Source organism: Miniopterus schreibersii (assembly GCF_964146895.1).
Source record: "Miniopterus schreibersii genome assembly, chromosome: 10".
NCBI lineage: Eukaryota > Metazoa > Chordata > Mammalia > Chiroptera > Miniopteridae > Miniopterus > Miniopterus schreibersii.
In genome coordinates this window covers 9,737,540-9,759,251 of record NC_138110.1, presented here as the reverse complement: position 1 = coordinate 9,759,251, position 21,712 = coordinate 9,737,540, and the positions used below count along the sequence as shown (strand labels likewise).

The following is a 21,712-nucleotide window of genomic DNA, read 5'->3' as shown; positions in this document are numbered from 1 at the left end:
TACTGGCTGCATTGATGGCTGCAGAGGAGAGCTGAGCTTGTAATACAGACAGTGACACTGAAAACATGCCGACAGCTGGTTGACAAGAAAGAGAACAGAGTGAAACGCCCAGTGCCCAACCATCCACCGTCTTCTTCTGAGATGTGCCTGTTTCCTGTACACGCGACTTTACGAGAGGCCCCGCTCAAGGGCCGGGTACCCTTCCTTGCAAGGGGGCTTGGGGAGTTTCAGAGGGGCAGGGAAGGCGCCCGCAGGCTGGCATGGCAGACGGCAATGCCAGCACAGTATCACCCACTTGGCCGGACACAGGCATGTAGCAACAACCCAACTAGAGTCCCCAAAAGCGGCCCACGGGAAATAGTGCTTCTTTTAAAGTGCAAGATGGTGACACTGTCCCTGGTAGAACCTATTTTTGAAAAACATAAAGTGCTTTTTATTTTAACTTTTTAAAAAACTTGAATACCACAGGAAACAAAAAAAGAATTTCTATTATAGTAGATGCTTTCCCTGCCACAGCAGGAAGTATTCAAAAGTCTGAACAGGGCATTTCGATTGAGGATTTTTTTCCCTTTCATTTTTGCAGGTAAAAAAAAAATCAGATTTTATTCTGTTCTTCAGTAACATACAGTTTCTTTGAGTAAGCTATTTCTTTTGCATATTTGACACTTGCATATCTTTTGAGCCTACACTAGTGATGTACAGAAAACGTTTTCCCTCCACAACCCTAAAGCAATGCTCAGAGTTCATATTGTTGGCTGAGTGCCTGCCTTCTGAACCCTTCCCAGATTGCCAGGGGGCAATTAGAATTGAGTACAAGTGGTACAACTCACCCTGATGATATCTCAAAATAAAATCTCAGGTACAAGAAATACTGAAGTCAATGAAGACATGTGAGTAAGGGTTTTGCGCTGGGATCGTGGCTTATGGCGCAGAGATTTCTCCATGACACAAGCATTCTCTGTAGCCTTCTAACAGTGGGATCCATCCAGGAGGTGACCGATGGACAGGAGTTCCTAGAGGTGGCCAGGCAACACCCAAAACCAAATTGGTCAACTCACTTTTTCAATATCAGCCACGTGCTCCAGCCTCCTTCTCCAGCCGAGGCAGGAGGGACCGGAGATGGTGCTTTCAGAGGCTGTGATGGAGCCACGAGAGAGGAATGGGGAGTAGGTGGCCTTGGTTATGTTTAGCCTGTGGTAGTGGTGGCTGTGAGTTCTGCTCATGTCATCTCCCAAAGAGGGCAGTGGAGTTGTTACAAGGAGGCTCCATATCCTGTGGCTTGGCCGACTTCATTCCAATGGACCTGCCGTGGCTCTCAAGGTCTTAGGGAGCTTTCTCTGGAGTCTCTCTTCTTTCTGGGGGTTTTGCAGAGACTTTCTGCTTCTGAGTTCATGCAGAAAAGCTCTGTGGCAGGTAAACTCAGCAGCACTCTTCTTGGGACCTCCCCGCAAGTCTCTCCTCCACGTGGGGTAGGTTCAGATGCTCTGATCCCGTGTGCTTCCGTGGGCTCCTCCCCCTGGCAACACCCGGACATCGGGGGAGATGTGGTTCTCGAGTTTGCACTTTTCCTGACCACTGGGGCCTTTTCCAGTCAATGCTTCTGTAGAGTAAATACAGTTCTGCCTTAAGAACTTAGGAGAGGTGGGTAAGGGGGAACTTTCAAAGTGGTTCTTCTCCGATCGTGTCCCAGCACTGAACTTGGGACTGGTGCTCCCGTGGAGGCTCTTGGGGGGGCTAGAGTCCACACTGTACAGCAGCTGACCTTCATCATCTGTGTCTGCATCAATGTACTGGTGGATACCTGCTTCGAAGTTGAACGCTATTGCTGTGTGTTTCTCGGGCGACCGGGGGGGTGTCCTAGCACTTGCTGTGGTGTAGATGGAGGACTCCGGACTCAGCACAGGCCTGTCCAAGAGTGTGGCACACTCCAGTCCAGCGACAGCAGCTGCAGCGCCCCCCTGGTTCCTGAGAGGGTCGTGGTACATCCCCAGAACGGGGATTAATGGGCTGTGTTCGCCCTCCATGAAGTTGACTTTCAGTGCTCGGAGCTTTAAGGGGTTGTTGGTCTTCACGGTGCTTTTGGGGCTCTCGATGAGGAAAGCAGAATGATGATGACTGGGGTCAGGAGTGGGGTTGGCCTCCACAAACCTACCACCACTGGCGCCCAGAGCTCCCCGCCAGCCCATCTCGGGGGCCAGGCTGCCCCCAGTCTTGCTGGGGAGTGATGCCAAAGGGCTGTGGGAGAACCTGGTGGCTTCAGCGAAGTCTGTGGCACAGCTAATGAAGCTATCAATGCTCGACATGCTTCTCATGTCGATGACCCCGTCGGTACGAGTGGGCAGAGGGGCTACGGGGCTGGGGATGCTCTCCATTTCAAGTTCTTCCTTTGGTTTGCTCTGCGTTGCTGACTCCTTGGTATTGAGGATGGGCTGAGACTGGGTCTTGGCCATCTTATTGTACATGTCTTCCAACTGCTGGACATTCAGGTGCTGGGGGCTGGAAGACGATCTGGCCTTCTCAGGGGATCCCTGCTCCTTGGTTTCAAATGACTTACTTGAGCTGGTTTCAGATAGGGTCCTCTTTGTCCATTTCCATTTGTTGGGTGACAAGTGGTTATCTTGTACTTTGTCTTTCTTACCCACGTTTTCTCCATTTTTCTCAACCACAATGTCCATCATCTCAATGCTGCGGGCGAAAGCATCTTTCATGTTCATGGACACAATGCTGCCGTTCCTCTTGGCTCTCTCCAGAGCCTCTCTCCGCTTGATTGCCTTCTCCTGCCTCTTCTGCTCCTTGTAGAACTCGGAGAAGTTGTTGACAATGATGGGGATGGGGAGAGCAATCACAAGGACCCCTGCAATGCAGCAGAGCCCTCCCACAATTTTCCCCAGGAGGGTCTTGGGGTAGATGTCTCCATACCCAACAGTCGTCATGGTAATAGTCGCCCACCAGAAGGAGGCCGGGATGCTTTTGAACTTGGTGTCCTCCTCATCCTTTTCTGCGAAGAAGACAAGGCTGGAGAAGATCATGATGCCCATGGCGAGGAAGAGGATGAGCAAGCCCAGCTCATTGTAGCTCCGCCGCAGGGTGAAGCCCAGGGACTGGAGGCCCGTGGAGTGGCGTGCCAGCTTAAGGATGCGGAGAATGCGCATGATGCGGAAGATCTGGACCACGCGGCGAACGTTCTGGAACTGCAGCACGCTCTTGTTGGATTCCGTGAGGAAGATGGTCACGTAGTACGGGAGGATGGCCAGCAAGTCAATGGCGTTGAGCGGGCCCTTGAAGAACTTCCACTTCTTGGGCGAGGAGAGGAAGCGCAGCAGGTACTCCATGGTGAACCATGCAATGCACACGGCCTCCACGTGGGCCAGCTGCGGGTTGTCCGTGATCTGGCCAAACTCATCAAGGCCCTGCAGCTCAGGCAGCGTGTTGAGTGACAGGGCAATGGTGGAGAGGACGATGAACATTATGGAAATTATGGCAAGGATCTGTGAGGAGAAGAGAGCGGACTTTAGTTATCAACCACCAACAGGACGATCGCTCTAATAGCCCTGAGTCTTCAGGGTGCTCCTCAACATTCAGGAGCATTTCACATCTCACCAGTCACTTAATAACTGGATGGTTGAGCTAAAAAGATGATTTATTCAAATCTATTTATTGTACAGATAGGAAAACCAGCTCAGAGAATTGAAATGATGTAAAGCCAATCATCTAGCCTAGGAGTTGGCAGTGTTTTTTCTATGAAGGGCCAGGTAATAAATATTTTAGGCTTTGAAGTCCATGATTTCTTTGTTGCAACCACTCAACTCTGCAGTTGTAGCATGGAAGCAGCTTTAGAGAATGCATAAGTGAATGTGGGTAGATGTGTTTCAATAAAACTATTGACAAAAAGAGGCAGTGAACTGATTTTGACTTGCAGGCCATAGTTTGCTGACTCATGAGCTAGACCAGGGGTTCATCACTACTATGGGGTGGGGAATGCTTTCAAGACATGATACTAATAATAGTACTTACCCCTTATGAGTGCTCATTGTATGCTGGGTACTGTGTTGAGCACTTTCCATGCAATACTCTATTTCATTCTTACAAAAATCTCAGGAAGTGTTCTATCTCCAGAGCCAGGATTTTCATCTGGGTCACCCAGAGCATGAACTCTTTAGGTTGTGTTAGAAATCAGATAACAGCTACAGACTCTTTTGCTACACAAAATTGCCTGATTTTTAGGCAATTTCCAGATAGGCATGGACATCCTGGATCCATGTTATTAACTCCCAAACACGACTATGGACTGTTAGAGGCTAAGGGTCACAGCTTAACTACCTTTGAGTCCCCTGGATCAAGAACAGGGTTGGGCCCAGAGAAAGGGTTACTGGATATTTGTTGAAATTAATGGACCTAGGCCAGTCTGTAGCTTATGCAGAAATGCAAGCAGGTGTAATAAATTGCTCAGAGGGTCTTTCTCAAAACTACAAATCCAGTCCCATCATCCCATCATTCCCGTTTAATAAATTTCTAGGACTTTTCAGGACAAAATCTAAGCCCCTAAACTTGTCTATTACCCCTCTGACCTCGTCCTGTTCTCCAAGATTTTCCCCTTCCTTTCTGCTGCCCCTGCCGAAGGGCTGGGCTGGTCACCTTGCTTGTACAGTTTGATTCTGGATGCTGCTGACCAGCCCAGAGATCAGGCTGTGCTCAGCCAGCCCACCATTGAAAATCTGAGCTCAGGGATCCAGGGGATGAATGGTTATGGGATGGTGAGCCTCTGAATTAAATGGTCAAGTACCATCTGGGCTTCAATAAGCTTCATGACAAACTCAAGTTCCAAGCAGGTATGTCCCAAGTTTCAGGGGACAGAGAAGTCATAAAAATGAGAAAGCTGACCCTTTGAGGGAAGCCTGAGAATAAAGGGAAGGGGCAGAGAGAAGGAGCAGTAAGGACACAGGAGGTCTGAGAGGGGATGTAGAGGGCAGCAGTTAAGAGCTTGGGCCCTGGGGTCAGACTATTTTGGGTTCAAGTCCCAGTTCTTCTACTTCCTTACCTTGAGCCAGTTACATAACCTCTTGAAGTCTCAGTTTCCTCATCTGCAAAATGGGAAGATAATAACAGTCTCGACCTCAGAGAGCTGCTGTGAAGATTAAATGTGTCTACACATCCAGAGCACCGAGGACAGCTTTCAGCAGAACACAGAACACAGTGAGTGTCTGATAAATGCCAGCTCTCATCCTGGGGGAATATTTCAGCCCATGCCACGCCATCAGCCCTCCAGGTGGCCCAGCTGGTCTTTGCTTCCTGCTTTTTGGAAACTGCCTGCTGTATCCTGTATGTGAACACTGTTGCTGTTTGGGTGAGCGTGAGAGGCTTCTGTCCCCTGCAGTGAATCCCCAATCGGGATACATGGCTGTCAGGTCTTTCTGCATTTGACTCCAACCTCTCTCTTTGGCCTCGCCTCCCACAGGTTCCCAAACTTCATGCTTCTCTAGCCACACATGACTGTTGGTCAATTCTGCATGTCTGTGTCAATTCTTCCTCTCTGTCCAGTGAACTGTAATCCATCTTTTAAAACCCAGTCCCGTCCCCTCCCCTCCAAAGTCATCCCTACATCCCCAAGCAGGGCTGGCCACTCCATCCTCTGAGCTCCCCTATTATTTTGTGGTACCTTGGGGTACATATCACACACACTCCATTACTGTGTGTGTCCATCACTGCCCAGTATCTGTGAGCTTTGGGGGGGGCAGGGATTGGTTCTGAGGCTTATCTCTGCACACCCAGCACCTAACCCAGTGCACGACACCAGCAGGCACTCCCAAGTGTTTGTTGGCTGCTGCTCAAGGTCACAGAGCTACAAGTGGAAGGGCCAGGATCAGCATTCAGCTTTCAACGTGGCAACTATTTAATGACCATCTACTATATATGGGGCACTGTGGTAACAGGCAGCAAGAGAGCACTGGTGTCCTTCTAGGCCAACTCAGAATAGGAAAGGGAGCGTCACGGGATGCAGTGTTTCTCCAATCTCAGTTGCTCTAGCAACTTCTTGCTATTTTTTTCCTATAGCAGTGTCTTCAAAAAAAGCTCAAGTTTTACTTTCTTGATTTATACTCATTGAACAAGAAAAATTCTGTAATCACTTTATAAAATAAAATACCTGATATGCACAAAAGTAGATCTAATTTATATGTATTTAAGAACCATAATCAAATGAACACCTATGAAGCCACCATCCAAGTTAAGAAACAGAGCATGTAACAATCACACAGACACTTTCTGTGTCCCCCACCCCAGAGCTAATCAGAATTTTCCCCATCTCTTTGCTTTCCCGTGTAGTGTTTAATGCAAGTGTATACATGCCCAGACAAATGACTGTTTCATTTTGCTTAGTTTTTGTTGTTGTTAATTTTCACCCAAGGATATTTTTTCCATTGACTTTTAGAGTGGAAGGGAGGGAGATGGGGGAGAGAGGGAAAGAGAGAAAGAAACATCGATGTGAGAGAGACACATGGATTGGTTCCCTCCCACACGCGCCCGGAACGGGGCCAGGGATTGAACCTGCGACCCAGATACGTGCCCTTGGCTGGAATCGAACCTGCGACCCTTCGGTGTGCGGGCTGATGCTCTAACCACTGAGCCACACCAGCCAGGGCCATTTCGCTTAGTTTTGACATCATAGTGTATGTGTTCTTTTGCTACCTGTGCTACTCTTTCCTGAAGAGTAAAAAACAAACAAAACTCACTCACCTTCTTTGTTTTATTCTAGCCTTATCTTAAGAAATAAACTTCTGCTTTTGCATACGAGGAAAATACGTATTAAACATTCATTAAAATAAATACGTGATCATTGGGAAAAACATTTTGGCAGCACACTTTGGAAACTACTGAGTAGAGGTTAGGAGTGTCGACCCTGGACCTGGACCCCAGCTTTACCCTTTACTGACTGGGCGGCCTTAGGTACTGAAACTTTCTTCGCCTGTTCCTTATTTGTAAAGTGGGGGATAGACCAGTGGGTCTTAACTGGGGGTGATCTTGACCACCAGGGGACATCTGGCAAATTCCGCACATGTTTTTGGTTGTCACAACTTAGGGGAGGGATGGCTAGTGGGTGGAGGCCAGGGATGCAGCTAAATGTCATATAATGCACAGGACAGCCCCATAATGCAAAATGATCTGGTTCCAAATGTCGATAGTACCAAGGTTGAGAAACCCTGAGATACACCGATAGTCAGCCCCTCATAAGTTGCAGAGTGGGGAAAGGAGACTGTGCGTGTAAAGCTACAAGCTCAGGGCTGGCTAGGCACAGAGTGGGTCTGACCTTACAGGGCAGGCAGCCAGGCCTTGGGCTGAGCCCCAAGGCTGTGCTGCATCCTCTGACTCCAGCCAGGAGGGAGCCTGCAGGAGAAGGAATAGACCCTGAGGAGTCTGTTCCTTTAAGAGGTGGGAGGTCCCATTCTAACCCAGTTTCTAACCCCAGACAATTCCAGGGAAGGCCCACATAATTGATGTCTGCCGACAGAACCATGAATTATGCACCCAGTTATTGTACAGTCCTTAGGGCTGTTATTCTAAGGCGGGTACCCCTTTGTACCTGAGAATGTGCCCTCCCCCTTCCCTCCTCTCAGCCTAGGAAAGAAGAAAAGGGGGTAGAGGCCCTGCTGGGTCCTGGAGGTGGGAGCCTGCTGTTGAGGGTTGGGTTGGGAGGGTCAGAGCACATCAGGCCTCCTTCCTGGTGTGTGTGTGAAAGTACCAAATAGAATGTGAAGTAATGCGGCCTGCACGGCTTCCCTGACCCCCATCCCTCCTGGTCCTATCCCAAGACTGTTCTCTTCCAGACCCACTACAGTCAGGGCCACACTTCCCAGCTGGGGAACTTCATAATGTGAGCTAAACCCTCTGTGCCTCAGTTTCATCATCTGTAAGGTGGGGGTGCATGCCATTGCAGGGCTGCAATAAGAATTCAATGTGTTCATAAGGCTCCTAGATCAGTTTTTATTACTCCACATACATATTTATAAGCTGCTTTGGGATTTGAGTTTGAGTCCTGGCACTATTATTCCCTGGCTGTGTGGCCTTGGACAAGTCACTTCCCCTCTCTGATCTTCCATTTCCTTATCTCTAAAATGGAGATCAAAGTAATCAAGCCCTTATCACGTAAATATCATGTTATTAAATTATTATTCAGGTAATTTATTGTCACCTTCCACACCCAACCCCAGACAGGTTGCTTTTGGAGGTCCAGGACTAGGTCTGTGGGCCCCAGGGCCTGGTGAAGGCAGCAGACAGCCTACAGACAACCTCAAACCCAGATGAACGTGTTGATCTGGTCTCTGGGATGGGTCTCAGCAGTGGGGAAGCAGCCAGCACCCTGAGTCCTCTCAGCCCCAGCTCAGAGGCCTTTCCAGCCTTGCTTTGCTGGGATCTGAGCCAAATCAGGTTTGGGCAGGACTCCAGGAACCCAGGGAGCAAAGGCAGGAGCCAGGACCAGGGACTTGGAGGCTATCCTAAGTCCCCTCCCTGCAAGGAGGCTCTGGATCCCGGAACCCACTTGTCTGCACCAAATGGTTGAGTGGGCTTTGATGTTCTGGGAAAAGAGGTCTGGGAGAAGCCAGGCCCTCCTCATCCTAACTGTCAGCTCTGGGGGTTGATCACAGGGATGTCCACTTTTGGCCCCAGCAATCAGCGAAGGCTGTTTATCATTTCCTCTGCGTACTCCCCTGCTCGTCCGGGAATGTGGATGAGTGTCCATGCAGGGAAGGGCCCAGGCTCATCTCTGGAAGATGGGAGGACTTAAGCAGAGAAGGGAAGGGGCCCGTTCATGGTCACACAGGCCACTGGGATCGAGTCTATACAATGAGACCAGAAGCTCTGGCAAGCGAGAGCTGCATCTGGTACTTAAGGGTTGCAAACTGCTTTTCATACATATGCGTGTACGTGGAAGCATTATCCATAATAGCCCCAAAGTGGAATCCACCCAGATGTCCATCAACCAAGGAGTAGAAAAATGTATTGTGCTATATCCATACGATACAACAGAATATTATTCATCCATAAAAAGGAAAGAAGTACTGATACTTGAAAACATGGATGAACCTTGAAAACCTTACGCTAAGTGAAAGAAGCCAACCACAAAAGGCCACACACTGTAGGATTCCACTTCATAGTATGTCCAGATAAGGCAAAGCTATAGAGACAGAAAGTGGCTGCCAGGAAGGGGATAGGATTAACAGTTAATGGGCACGAGGGATCTCACTGGCATGATGAAAATGTCCTAAAACTGATTTAGGGTGATGGCTGCACAACTTGGCAAATTTACTAAAGAAATCATTAACTCGCACACTGTGATGGGTGAGCTGTGTGATGTGTGAAATAAGCCTCACTAAAGCTACATAAAAACTTGCTTTCCATAAAGAGTATCCCACTACTTTTAATCCTCACAACCACATTGACAGGTCACAGAAGAGAAGCAGAAATCCGAGCGAGCCACAGCCCTGCTCTAAACCCTGCAGTGGCTCCCTGTGCTCTCTGGGAAAGTTCTGACTCCTTTGCATTTAGTTGACATATGTTTATTGAGCACTTACTAAGTGCTATGCTCAGTGCTGGAGATGTAGCATGGGTAAGAAAGACAGTTTCCCTGGACTCAAGGAGCTGGTAGGGGGAGGTAGACCAAAAATCCCTCAAACCAATAAAGGAGAAAGATGATGTCGGATAGTGCTATGTGCTACATGGTACTGAAACAAACGAGAGGGATCGGTAAAGCAGCACTGGGGGTGTCCACATGAGGTTGGGTGGTCAGGGCAGGCCTCTCTCAGGAGGTGCCCTGGTTGCTGAGACTTGAGGATGAGGAGTGTGTTGTTCAAAGATTTGAGCATTCCAGGCAGAGGCCCTGGTGTGGGCACAGGCTGGCATATTAAGTGATAGAAAGGTGCTCAGTGTGGGTGGGGGCTGAGTGAGCAAAGGGGAAAGCGGAGATGAGGCCAGAGGGGCAGAAGGGCCTGATGAGGCATAACAAAGAGATTTGGATTTTATATTAAGACCACCTTTTTTCTCTCTCTCCAGACCATTTCCTGCATTTCCCACTGCATATTTCATATCGAATCTGGGCAAAACCACTTATATTTCCCAAGCCATGTACAACCAAGGTGGCTCACACCTCCAGACCCTTTCCCGTGCCGTTCCCTCTGCCTAGAGTGCCCTTCCTCCCCCACTTCTGGATGATCCATATACCCTGTTCAGGCTCAGCTCAGAGGCCATTTGCTCAGCTCTCTGACCCCAGGTCTAGGTTGGGTACATCCATCCTCTGGACGCCCACAGCCCCTGAGCTTCTCCCATCACAGCACTGATCCTGCCGAGCTGAAATTTCCTCCTCTGTGATCCACAAGAGAATGTCAGCTCCATGAGGGCCCACCATACACTGCTGTGTCCCCAGCTCCCCAAACATTGCCTGGCACAGAGCAGGTGCTCCCTAAATAGCTGAAAAGCGAATGAACAAGCGGTTGAATAAAATGAAGACTCAGAGAATGAATTGACTTTCCAGGGTCACACAACTTGTAAGAGTCAGATCTGGGACTCCATCCCAGGCCTGCGGGTCTCCCATGATGGTTTCAAGGACATGGGAGGCGGCGGCTTCCGGCCACCAAACCTTTCTCTCCTTTTATGGCACTTCTGCTTCCCCCAGGTTTAAGGGAGGGGGATTACAGCTAGGAAGTTTTAATTAGAAGGGTCACTGGTGCAGATCCGATTAAGGGGATTGGGAGCAGGCTGACGGTTTCCCCCCTCCCCTGCTGATGGGGACCACGGGTGAGGGGTTGATGAGAAATTGGAGTCAGGATCCTGCAGGGGGCGCTCCTGGGCAGAAAGGGACAGGAATCCTGGGATCTGTGTGCCTTGGAAGAGGCCTTGGGGTGAGCCAGGCAATAGTGGCTTTCACCATGAGAGGGCAACCAAGTCACAAAGGTAGAAAAGAGGTGTGGTGACATTGTTGGGGGTGTCCCAGGCATTATAAACAGAGGTCTTGGGGCTGCGAAACTCATTTTTACTTATTTGCCCAAGTTTCAAATTGGGAGATTTCACAATAAAAAGTCCATAATTTTGGGTTTCCTTGGAAAATCAGATGATGTATCTACGCTGAACCTGCATGCCCAATGGCAGCCATTGGCTGGAGCTGAAGAGCCAGCTGCCCTGGGCATGGCTCCCTAGTTTGCCACAGGCCTCTTCACTCCTTTCATTATCTGCCAGGCCTCTGCAGGCATTGGGTCTGCAAGCCTGGACTCGTGCAGTTTTGTAGACAGCAACCATTTACTGACCTGCTACAGTTTATGAGGAACTTTCCAGATCTGCATCTATTTGCACAAGCCAGGAACCTAGTGTTCACACTTGCCACACCCTATCACCTGAGGTGACCTGGCTGTTCCTAACAAGCTCTGGGTTAGGTGACCTCTTTGTAACAGGTCAACTAAGTTCCCAAGAATCTTGCTAAAGCAGGAATTCTGGGCGCTGGTGATGTTGCAACCTCTTACCTATCTAAGGACAATGCCTCTGGTGATGCTGTGGGACCTGACTCTGGTCCCTGCAGAGGGGGAAGGTGATTTGGAGAATGAGGGGAGGGGGTGGCAATGCCTTTCCTGCCTCAATGATCACCAATTTTCTGTATTTGCTGAGGGTATGAGGAGCTAAGGGAGGGAGTGTTAGTCTTAACAGTGATGAAGGGATTGGTCCATTCCTTCTGCGGAGAGCAGTGCATTGAATCAAAAAACCTTGGCCGGTTTGGCTCAGTGGTTAGAGCGCCAGCCCACGGACTGAAGGGCCTTGGGTTCAATTCCGGCCAAGGGCACATACCTCGGCTGCAGGCTCCATTCCCTGGCCCCGGCTGGGGCACGTGCAGGAGCAACCAATCAGTGTGTCCCTCTCACATACATGCTTCCCTCCCTCCCTCTCTCTCCCCTCCGCTCTCTCTGAAAAGCAATGGAAAAAAATACCTTTGGTTGAAGATTAAAAAACAAAACAAGAAACATAGGAAATGTTAGGCAAGGACAGTATCCACAGGTTCTGCTAAGCCAACACTTGTCCCCTTGTCCCCGGAGTATGGCAGGATGGGGAGCGGGGAGTGTAGTGTTTTGGAGCTTGGCCAAGGCGGCGGGGGTTGCCAAAGAAAGCTAAATACGTTAGTCTGGATGCTGGGATTGGGTACCACTCTGGCTAACATCAGAATGATGGCTCTGTGAATGGTCATTCCTGACAATAGCCAGACTTGCTGGTTAATGTCCAATATACATTTAGAAAGAAGCATTTGAGTGGCTTAACAACGATGTTTCTCACGTAGCAATTTTGTCTCTCTAGAGATTCATATTGAGGTGAAATGGATATGTGGGTGGTTGAGAGACCTACTTTCTAATTCTGTCTGGGCATCCTTATATAAGTATCTTCACATCTCTGGTCTTTCTTATGCAACATCCACTTGAGAGTCTGTTGGGCCTCCAGGACAGTTCCCTTCCAAGTGGTGATTCAGGGATCCAGTGGCTCTATCATCTCAGTACGTGGCCTCCACCATTGCCATGGCAGGGGAGAGGAAAGCCGGGAGAACTCACACTTGCATGTGCCCAGAAGTGACACCCATCACTGCCTTCCCTGACAGTGAGGTCTGTGCCCTATACCCTCTCTCCCTCATGGGGAAGCGTGTGCTTTGAAACCTCTAAAATGCTTCATGATGGGCTAAGGAGATGGTCTCCAATGTGGGTGTGTGCACATATGTGCTGGGGTACAGAGGGAAAGTACTGGCATTTGATAAACAAGTTTTAGAGATCTGCTTGACAACACTGTACCTAGAGCAAACAGTACTGGGTTATACACTAAATATTTTGTTTAGAGGGTAGATCTCATGTTAAGTATTCTTACCACAATAAAATAAAAAATAAATAAAAAACTGGGATACATTTTTAAAAATAAAATAAGTATTTGAGGAAGACAAAAAAAGCAAGAAATCACTGGCATGTCTACTAAAAAGAAATCAAGTTTTAGTGGTGTTTAGTCCATGAATCAACATTGCTCACTGCTCACCCTCTATGTGGGACTTCCCAGGGAAGAGAAGTGCCCAGAGGAAGGTGAGGGTGCCTCAACTTGGTGGGTCGGCAAGGGAACCCTCACATTTTTGCTTGCAGCAATGCAGTACATGTATGCCTGGTGTGCAAGAGCCTTCTAGCACTTACTCCTACCTTTCTGGGCATGGCACAGAAATCTATTTCCTCTGTGCAGAACTGTGCGACTCGCTGAGGCCAATGGGCTGTGCGTGGGAGTGCTGTATGTATCACTTTGAGGCTGAGGCATTTAAGAGTGGGTGTGAGTTCTCCACACTCTTTCTTCCTCTCCCCCAACAACATGAACCAACTACATGAATCAATCAGTGCCCTTCTTTGATTAGGCCAATTTGGGTTGGGTTTCTGACCCATGCAAATAAAAAGTGACCTGGCTAACAAAAATTCTCATCTTCATTTTATATGCAAGAAAACAAAAACTCACAGAGGTAAAGTGACTTGCCCAAGATCACACAGCCAGGAAGCAGCTGAATCATACTGTGATATAACACAGAAGGTACCTGGCATCCAACGGGTCCTCAATAAATGCCAGTTCTTTTCCTCCACAGACCAAGGAAAGGCAGAGTGGAGCACTGGAAACCCCCCTGAGCTTCAAGCTGCTGGTCAGACTCCAGGTTCCATCTGGAACCCTCTGAATTGTGCTGGGGTCTGGCAGGAGGGAGAACCAAAGCTTAGGAGTTAGCAAATAAAGTGAATCAGCTGCCAGGATGTCAGCATCTGAACAAAATTATGGATTCCACTCCCTCCAAAAATAACATCTGAGGGTACTGGTTACCAGTCAAGGTTTCCAGGGAAGAGCCTGAAGTCCAGCACTTCTTAGAAACGTACGCATAGCAGGAGCTTGCACAGATAATGGTTTCAGACTGCCAAGGATTCTGCAGTCATTTGAAGTTTCCAAAGCTCCTTCACATTGAAGCTGGACAGAGTAAGAGTTTAGCCTGCAAACTCTTTAGCCTGCAATTTTGGCTCTTGCCAGCTGCGTGACCTCTAGTCCTTTCCTTAACCTCTGAACCTTAATTTCTCCTGGTGGGCAGGATTGGAAGAAGAAATCAGACAGAGGAAGAGAAGTTCTTAGCACAGAGTTTGTAAGTTCTTTAGCTTTTGGGCCATGCAAGCGAGTTCTACCTGCGTCTCAGTTTCCTCATCTGTAAAATGGGGATCAGAACGGTCCCTAGCACACTAGTATCTGTGAGGCAGCAATGAAATAATAGGTGGAACAGGTGGAACCCCAGGGACTGCTACTTGGTATGAACAAAGGGTGAGTGGCTGTGACAAGTGTGAACGAGGCCACCCTGCCAGCTGGAGGGCTCCACCAATCCATGAACAGGTTGTTTTGGCCCACGCAGTGAATTAGTTGACAACAGTTATCTCCCCTACGAATCCAGATTTCCAGTTTCTCAAAAAGAACCTGAAGCTCTAGCTACTGTGGGCCTACTTCCTCTGTGACGACCCCCTGGGCTGGAGCTGAACACCAGCTCATCCGGGCCTGTGCTTTTAACGTCTTACACGTGTGTTGTTTACGAGGCGTTCTTGGCCTCTGCAAGGATCTGGGTTTGCGAGCCTAGGAATAAATCATTAGAAGCGTGGCCAGCGATGAGGGAAAAGATTAAACCCTGCCAGGGAAACAGTCATAGGTTCCTTAGGGAATGCTGGGCCTACAGCCGGGTCCACAGGGTGCTCTGAGTCAGGGGTGTGGGATGGGATCCCGTCTGCTCTAGCCCCTTACCCACCCGTACTGTGGCCTGCTCTTCCCAGTCTACAGGAAAGCTAAGCAGTTGCTTCCTTAGAGCCCCTGTCTGCGTTTCCCCCCAGCTTTCAGACCTCTCTGAAGCCCCCTTCTATTCTCTACCACCCACTCTGCCAATTAAACAAAATGATGGGATAAAAAACAATAAAGATTTTGTTGGGGAGGGTAGGGAGGGGTGACGAGTTTAGCTCAAGTGGCCTGGGAGGCCTCTCAGAGGAGGAATCTGAGTGGAGGAATCTGAGTTTGAGGAATGCAAAAGAGCCGGGGCATAGGACGATCTGGGGACAGGGTGGTCTAGAAAGAGGTAACAGCAAGTGCAAAGGCCCTGAGGCAGAGAAGAGATTAACGTGTCACAGGAAGAGAAAGGAGAAAGGTGTACTGGGAGCTGAAAGGAAGGAAAGGGGTGCTAGAGATGAGGTCAAAGAGAGAAGTGAGGAAGGCCTTAAAGACCTGACAGACGTTTTTGTTCTGAGAACCATACTAGCCGTAGAGGGCTTCTCAGCTGGCTAGTGGCACGGCCTAATGTGGGTTTTAAGACCCTCCAGCTACATTTGGTAACAGCCTGTAGGGGGATTGGAATAGAAGCAAAAATCCAAGTGAGAAGGCCTGGCAGGTGTCCAGGTGAGAGATGGTGGCTGCCATGAATAGAGTACACAGATTCAAGGCATATTTTGGAGGTGAAACTAACCAAATTGCTGATGGCTTAGATGTGTGAGGTGAGGGAAAGAAGAGCTTAGGAGGGATCCCAAGTTTTGCCCTGGGCAACTGGGAGGGTGGTGATGGCATTTCCTGAGTTGGGAAGACTGGGAAGAGCATGCTGGAGGGGCCAGAAAAGGTAGGGCTGGGAGGCACCAGATCACAAAGGGCTGTCAATGACAGCTAAGGGGTATGGATGAGATCATGCAGGCAATGGGGAGCTATGGAAGGCTTTTGAGCAATAGCAGAATATTCATTCTGTCATTCAACAAATGTTTATGGGGACAAGGCTCACATTCTGCTCTCTGCCAGACAGCGAAGTTTCCCCCATCCCCCTGCAACCAGCCATGGATTTATGGGGCACAACCCACCTTCCTGGGACCAGGGTGTTGATTAAGATCTCACATATTGATCCAGGGGTTCCCTTCCCCTCCTTCTCCATTCCTTGCTTTAAGAGCTGAAGTGCATTTCAAAAATCTTTATTTACTCACTGAGTGCCTGTCTTCCCCTCTAAAGCTCCATGAAAGTAGGACCATCTTTCCCACTTCTGTATCCCCAGTACTTAGACCTGTGCCTGGCACATAGTAGGTACTCAGTAACGATTGAGGAACATAATTTTTTTAAAAGAGCCCCAGTCTTCATCTTGAAGGACCGAGGGAGATACTATAAAGTCCAAGCTTAGGGCCCAGTACACAGTAGACATTCCATAAATAGTAATGAAAATGCACAGAAACTACAGCCACACTGTCCACGCCCTGCCGAGTCTCTGGTGGGTCTTGAGGCTTCCCCAGGGGAGGATGCACCTGAAGAGTCGGAGGGAGAGGCAGCCTGTGACCCATCCAGCTGGACCCGCTTCAGGCCTGGACAGGATAGGTGTGGTGTCTGCACTAATCCCAGCTAAGCAGCGGATGTGTAAGGACGTGTAATCCAAGGCCTGAGAGTCCTGTCCTGCCGGCTTTATCCTGACCTTGGCTGGGGTGACCCAAGTCAAGGTGGATACCCCAGTCTCCCAAGGCCATCCAGACCTGAGACCCTCCCCACAGTCAGGGACAGAGACCAAAGGGAGCTCTCTATGAGGGTAGAGGGTGCAGGTTCACCCAGGCCTCCCCGACTCTCCACCCCTGCCAGTTAGGGGAGTGCATCTCTGCACCCCTGCCCCATTCCCACATCTCTGCCCTAGAGTCCTCCCTGATGGGGCCGTGCTGTACAAAAACACTGTGTTAGGGAAGGAAGGGGATTTGTTCTTTCATTTAGCAGACATTTATGAATTACAGCAGTGACCAAAACAGACAACGTCTTTAGGGAACTGACATTTGGGTGGGGGAAGCAGTTATTAAATGAGGAAACATAAATTAAGAAGGTCACTTCAGGTACTATAAAGGCAAGAAAATGGGCTAAGGGGATAGGGAGTGGCTGGGTGTAGGGGGGATCCTTAGCTGTGGTGGTCAGGGACGGTTTCTCTGGGGAGGGGGCATCTGAGCTGAGAACTGAAGGAAGAAGATCCAGCTATATGTCGATCTGGGAGAGGAGCATCCAGGCAAAAGGAAGCGGTTTTAATCTTCACAAATCACATGAATTGGCACTATTCTTTACGTTAATTGAACACTTATTTTGTGCCAGGCCTTGTTCTAAGCAATAAGCTTTTTAATACTCAGAACGATGCTTTGTTTGTCATCCCATTTTATAGATGAGGAAACTGAGCTACAGAGAACTTAAGTACTGTGTCCAAAGCCACAGAGCTAGCAAGTGGCAAATCAGGGATTTAAACAAGGTCTGCTCTATTCTCCAATTTATATGGATTGTTCCCTATCCTCGGGGCACAGGGAGGAGAAAAATTAATTGTTGAGCACCTACCTTTGACGTCTGTCATCTTTACCTGGCCCTACCTCTGAAGGCCACCCACTGGTCCCCTGCCTCCTCTCCTAATACCACCGCCCTGCCCACCTCCGGCTCCGGAGAGTGGCCATGTGACACAGGCTCTTCCAGTCAGCACATCCCAACCCTCCTAGCAAAAGTGACTGGCTAAGGGATGAGCATGTGACACAAAATGGGCCAGTGAGAACAAATCCCGGGCCTCTGGCTGTAACTACTTGGGGGGCACAGCTCTCCTTTGGGAGGGACAGTCCAGCTGGGTGGGGGAGGCCTGGAAGCCCAGCGAGCTCACTTGAGAGTGAAGCCCACCCAGGGGAGGGCAGAGACAAAAGATGGAGAGAGACTGAGTTGCAATGACAAGTCCTAATGATATGGCGCAAGGGCGTGTGTATCTGGGCCAGAAGCCAGAGCGACTTCTGGACTTCCCAATTGTATGAGCCAATAAATCATCCCTCCCTTTCTTTTCTAGCTTAAGCCAATTTGAATTGGATTTCCGTCACTCGCAACTGAAATCAGAACACTTTTTCCTCCTGGAATGCCCCCCCCTTCTCTTCTCTCCTGCTACCAACAGTATTATTCTTACTACTACTATGAATATAACCATCACTGCCATCGCCAATGCAATAACTGCTTTCATCAGCACTTCTATCGCCACTGCCAGTAATAACACCATCATCGCCACTATGAACGCAATGACCGCCAGGGCCATTACTGCTCCTATGATTGCTGCTGCTACGACTGTTACCTCCAGTGACGTCACACTGTCCATTTGTAAACCTCTCCCCAGTTTACAAAGTTCACAGTCCATGCTGGGTATTGTTAGCTCCATTGTAGAGGCAAGGACACCGAAGCTTACAAAGATGGTAGAGTCTATCTACAGCCACAGGCAATCTACTCAGACTTTCACTTATTCACTCACTTACTCACTTGCTCACCCATTTATTAAAGAAATGTCACTGACTGCCCCCTGTGTGAGGACAGGCTCCACCAGATGCCGGGGTGCAGCAGTGAACACAGACCCGGTGCCCACCTTCACTGAGCTGCCAGTCAGGCGGGCTCCAGCACATCCCAAGAACGTCCCTCACGGTCAACTTAGGCAGCCTGGCCAGGTCTCTCCTCCTCAGGGGTCTGAGACTGCAGCGGAGGAGCCCAGTTTGTAGGCAGAATTGAAGGCCTGTTGTGGATTTTACCTCTTACCGGAGCTGCCTTGGGCAGCAGACTCGGCCTCTGACCTTTTCTCCCCACCAGAGAGGGAGCGTGGGGAAGGGAACCCCGATTTTACTTTTCTGTCTCTGCACGGTGCCTCGCTAGGGCTGGGCAGACACCAGGAACTCAGTAAATGCTTATTAATGCATTTTCAGAGGCAGAACTACACCTCCTTCCTTCCATCCATCTACCAGTACCCGTCCCTCCATCCATTTATCCAGCATCCATCTGATTTCTTTATTTCACCTATCTTCCATCTTCCATTCTTGTATTCCCAAGTATCCAAGCACCACCCATCTTCCTCCCTCCCTCCTCCCTTCCTCCCATCCATCTACTCCACTTTCAACCTGTCCATCCTTCTGCTTTCCTTCTCTCCTTCTTTCTATTCCCTCTCTCCCTTCATTCTATCCTCCTTCCACTCTTTGTTCATTTTATAACTCACCCATCTCCCATCCACTTATCCAGCATCAAACATTCTGTAGTCTTCTATCACCCATCTAGCCACCCATTCAGCCTTTCCTCCCTCCCTTGGTTTCCTGTATTTGTCTTTGTTTCCATCTTTCTTTTAATCAATTATTTATTCATCCTTCAGGCATGTCAGGCCCTGTGTCAGCTGCCATGGATAAAGTGATCACCACCTGATCCCTTTCGCAGAGAAAGCACATTTGAACCACCCCAGGGGCTGCCCAGGCCCAGGCCCCCTTTCCCTGCCCCTACAGCCTGTCTCCCAGGCCCTCCAGGGCACACCCAGCTCTCATTCAGCCATTCTTTTTCTTGCCTGGGTTTGCAATCTTCCATAGAGTTGTAGCCCATGGACCAGGCAGGAACTATATCTACAACCACTTTTCCTGGCTGTTCCTACAGCTGTTCTCAACCCGTTTTCAGAGAACACAGCCCTGGGCAGGGCCAAACTGCTGCACAGCTCTTACAAATCCAGTACAGCACTGCTTGAGCGCTTGGTGTGTACTGGCGTAACGGGGGACCTGACGAAAAAGATGAGCTAATATTTCTCAGTCCTGAAGGCTCCTTCCAGGTCCAACCCTTTCCTTTCACCCACTCTGGGGGAGGAAACTGGGAAAGGGGGGCTGCTAACCAAGGTCACCAAGCCAGTCCGCGGAAGAACCAGGACCGGATTTAGGGTCTCCTGACCTGGCTTCTGTCCCTCACCTGACTGTCTCCCCACCCCTGCCAGTGCTCCTCGGACAGTGAAGGAGGATTCCAGCCTCCAGGTTTTTGCTCCTGCTATGCTTCTTCCCAGCCCCCTTCCCTACAAGGTTAACATTTTCCTGGCTCTTGGCAATTTGCAAAGGAGCTTTCGAGATGGTACAAACAACAAAACCCTTGATTCTCTCAGCCACTTTCCGAGGCACTCTCAGTTGCTACATGACATATCCTCCCAGACAGCAGTCCCGATCCCATGCTTCCTTTTAAAACTCCTCCTCGGGTTTCCTGAGTGGAGCTCTGTTCCTGGGCCTAACAGCCAGCCAGGGCTCGAAGACTCAGCCTCCAGGGGGCCGGCAGGAAGTGCAGACAACTGAAGCCCTCTGCCAGGAAAATTCCAGGAGGTGCTGGCCACCCCTCACCCACTCCAGGAGGAAGGAGGTGGCCCAAGGCTGCCTAATTTTCTGGTTTCTTAAGACAAACAAGAAAATCTATTTTGTGTGTGTGAAATCTCCCAAATGTTGGCAATTAATTAAGATATGTAAATGCAGTTCAGTTCAATCAATACACGGTGACAGGCTAGATCTGCTCCTTCCCTCCTCACAAGCTCATCTGGTAGCCGGTTGCCTCCACCCCTACAAATTGCCAGGAGAGAGCCAGCTCCAAGAAGAGTGTATTGCTCGGAATACAAACGACGTAATAACAGTAGCAGCTACAGAAACTGGATATCCAAACACTCGAACCACCCCTATGAGATATTATTGTCATTTTACAAGTGAAGAAAAGAGACTCAGAGAAGTTCAGGAACATGCCCAAGGTCACACGACCTGAATTTGAGCCCAGGTCTGTACGACTCCAAGACTGATCTAGCCCAGTGGTGGCGGCACTGCCCCCTAGAAGGCATTTTGGAAACATGAAGGTGGACAGGTGTTCTGATTGTCACAGTGATGGGGTGGGGGAGCTACTGGTGTTCAGTGAGTGGGAACCAGGGATGGGTGAGACATCCTGTGATGCTCAAACAGTCCCGCATCATGAAGTCTTGTGTAGCCCCCAATGCCAATAGTGCCCCCCGTTTTCTCTCTTCCCCCACAACGGAAGCCATTATTGAGTGCCAGCTGTATGCCTGGGTCTTTAGATTCAGAAGCCTGATGAGGTAGGTACTGTCAGTAGCCCCATTTTATAGATGAAACAACTGCAGCTTGGGGGGGGGGGTGTGACTCGACAAAGGTTATGTGACGCGGCAGCAGGGCCCAGACTAGAGTAAAAACATTTTAGGGTGCAAAATCTAAGGGAATCCTAAAAACCCCAGTAATCAAGTAAGTAATATTTTCATGCAATATTTTAGAAAATCAGGTAAAACAATCCACAATGAACAAAATATCTAAATCTATAAAGAAGGATCTGCCAGCTGGAGCTACAGTGGAAACATTACTAATACTGATTCTGCATCTCTGTGCCCTAGCTGCGTGCCTCACTTGCCTCACCCTAGTCCTGGCCCTCTATGGCAGAGCCAGGGTTCGAACCCAAGGCCATACAAATGGTACCTTCCTTTCTATCACTAGCCTCAGTAAGACCGGGAGTGGGGGCCAGGCCGTGATTGTGACTAGTTAAATTACAGGCCCCAGAAAACAACGGTTTGTAAGGCAAAGACAGGCCTTTAATTAGAGCCAGGCGGGTGGGTGGCTGGCTAATACTAAGTTCCCTAATGGGTGCTGTATCTATGAATTCGCTGGCTTGCTCACACATTCTGGACGGCTCTTTGAAACCTGTTCGTAGAAAATTGGGTAAACAGCTATTTCTACCCCCTGAGAAGAAAAAGGACTTTGCAGCAGGGTGACTATAACAAGGGTGGGTTCTGGGGGCTGTGGATCTGGCACAAACCCCAGCCTTGCCACTGACGTTGCTGCGTGGCCTTGGGCAAGTCACAGCCCTCCCTGAGCTTGTTTCCTCATCT

General features: G+C 49.3%; 1 protein-coding gene across 1 annotated transcript in view; it reads right to left on the bottom strand.

Moving 5' to 3' along the window:
* Positions 1-401: 401 nt before the first annotated feature.
* KCNB1 (potassium voltage-gated channel subfamily B member 1) overlaps positions 402-21,712 on the bottom strand; it is an 80,228-nt gene continuing 58,917 nt past the window's right edge. Inside the window, exon 3 of the mRNA XM_081149725.1 lies at positions 402-3,488. Coding sequence (XP_081005851.1) covers positions 1,476-3,488 — 2,013 coding nt within the window. The 3' untranslated portion in view covers positions 402-1,475. The remainder of the gene's footprint in view (positions 3,489-21,712) is intronic.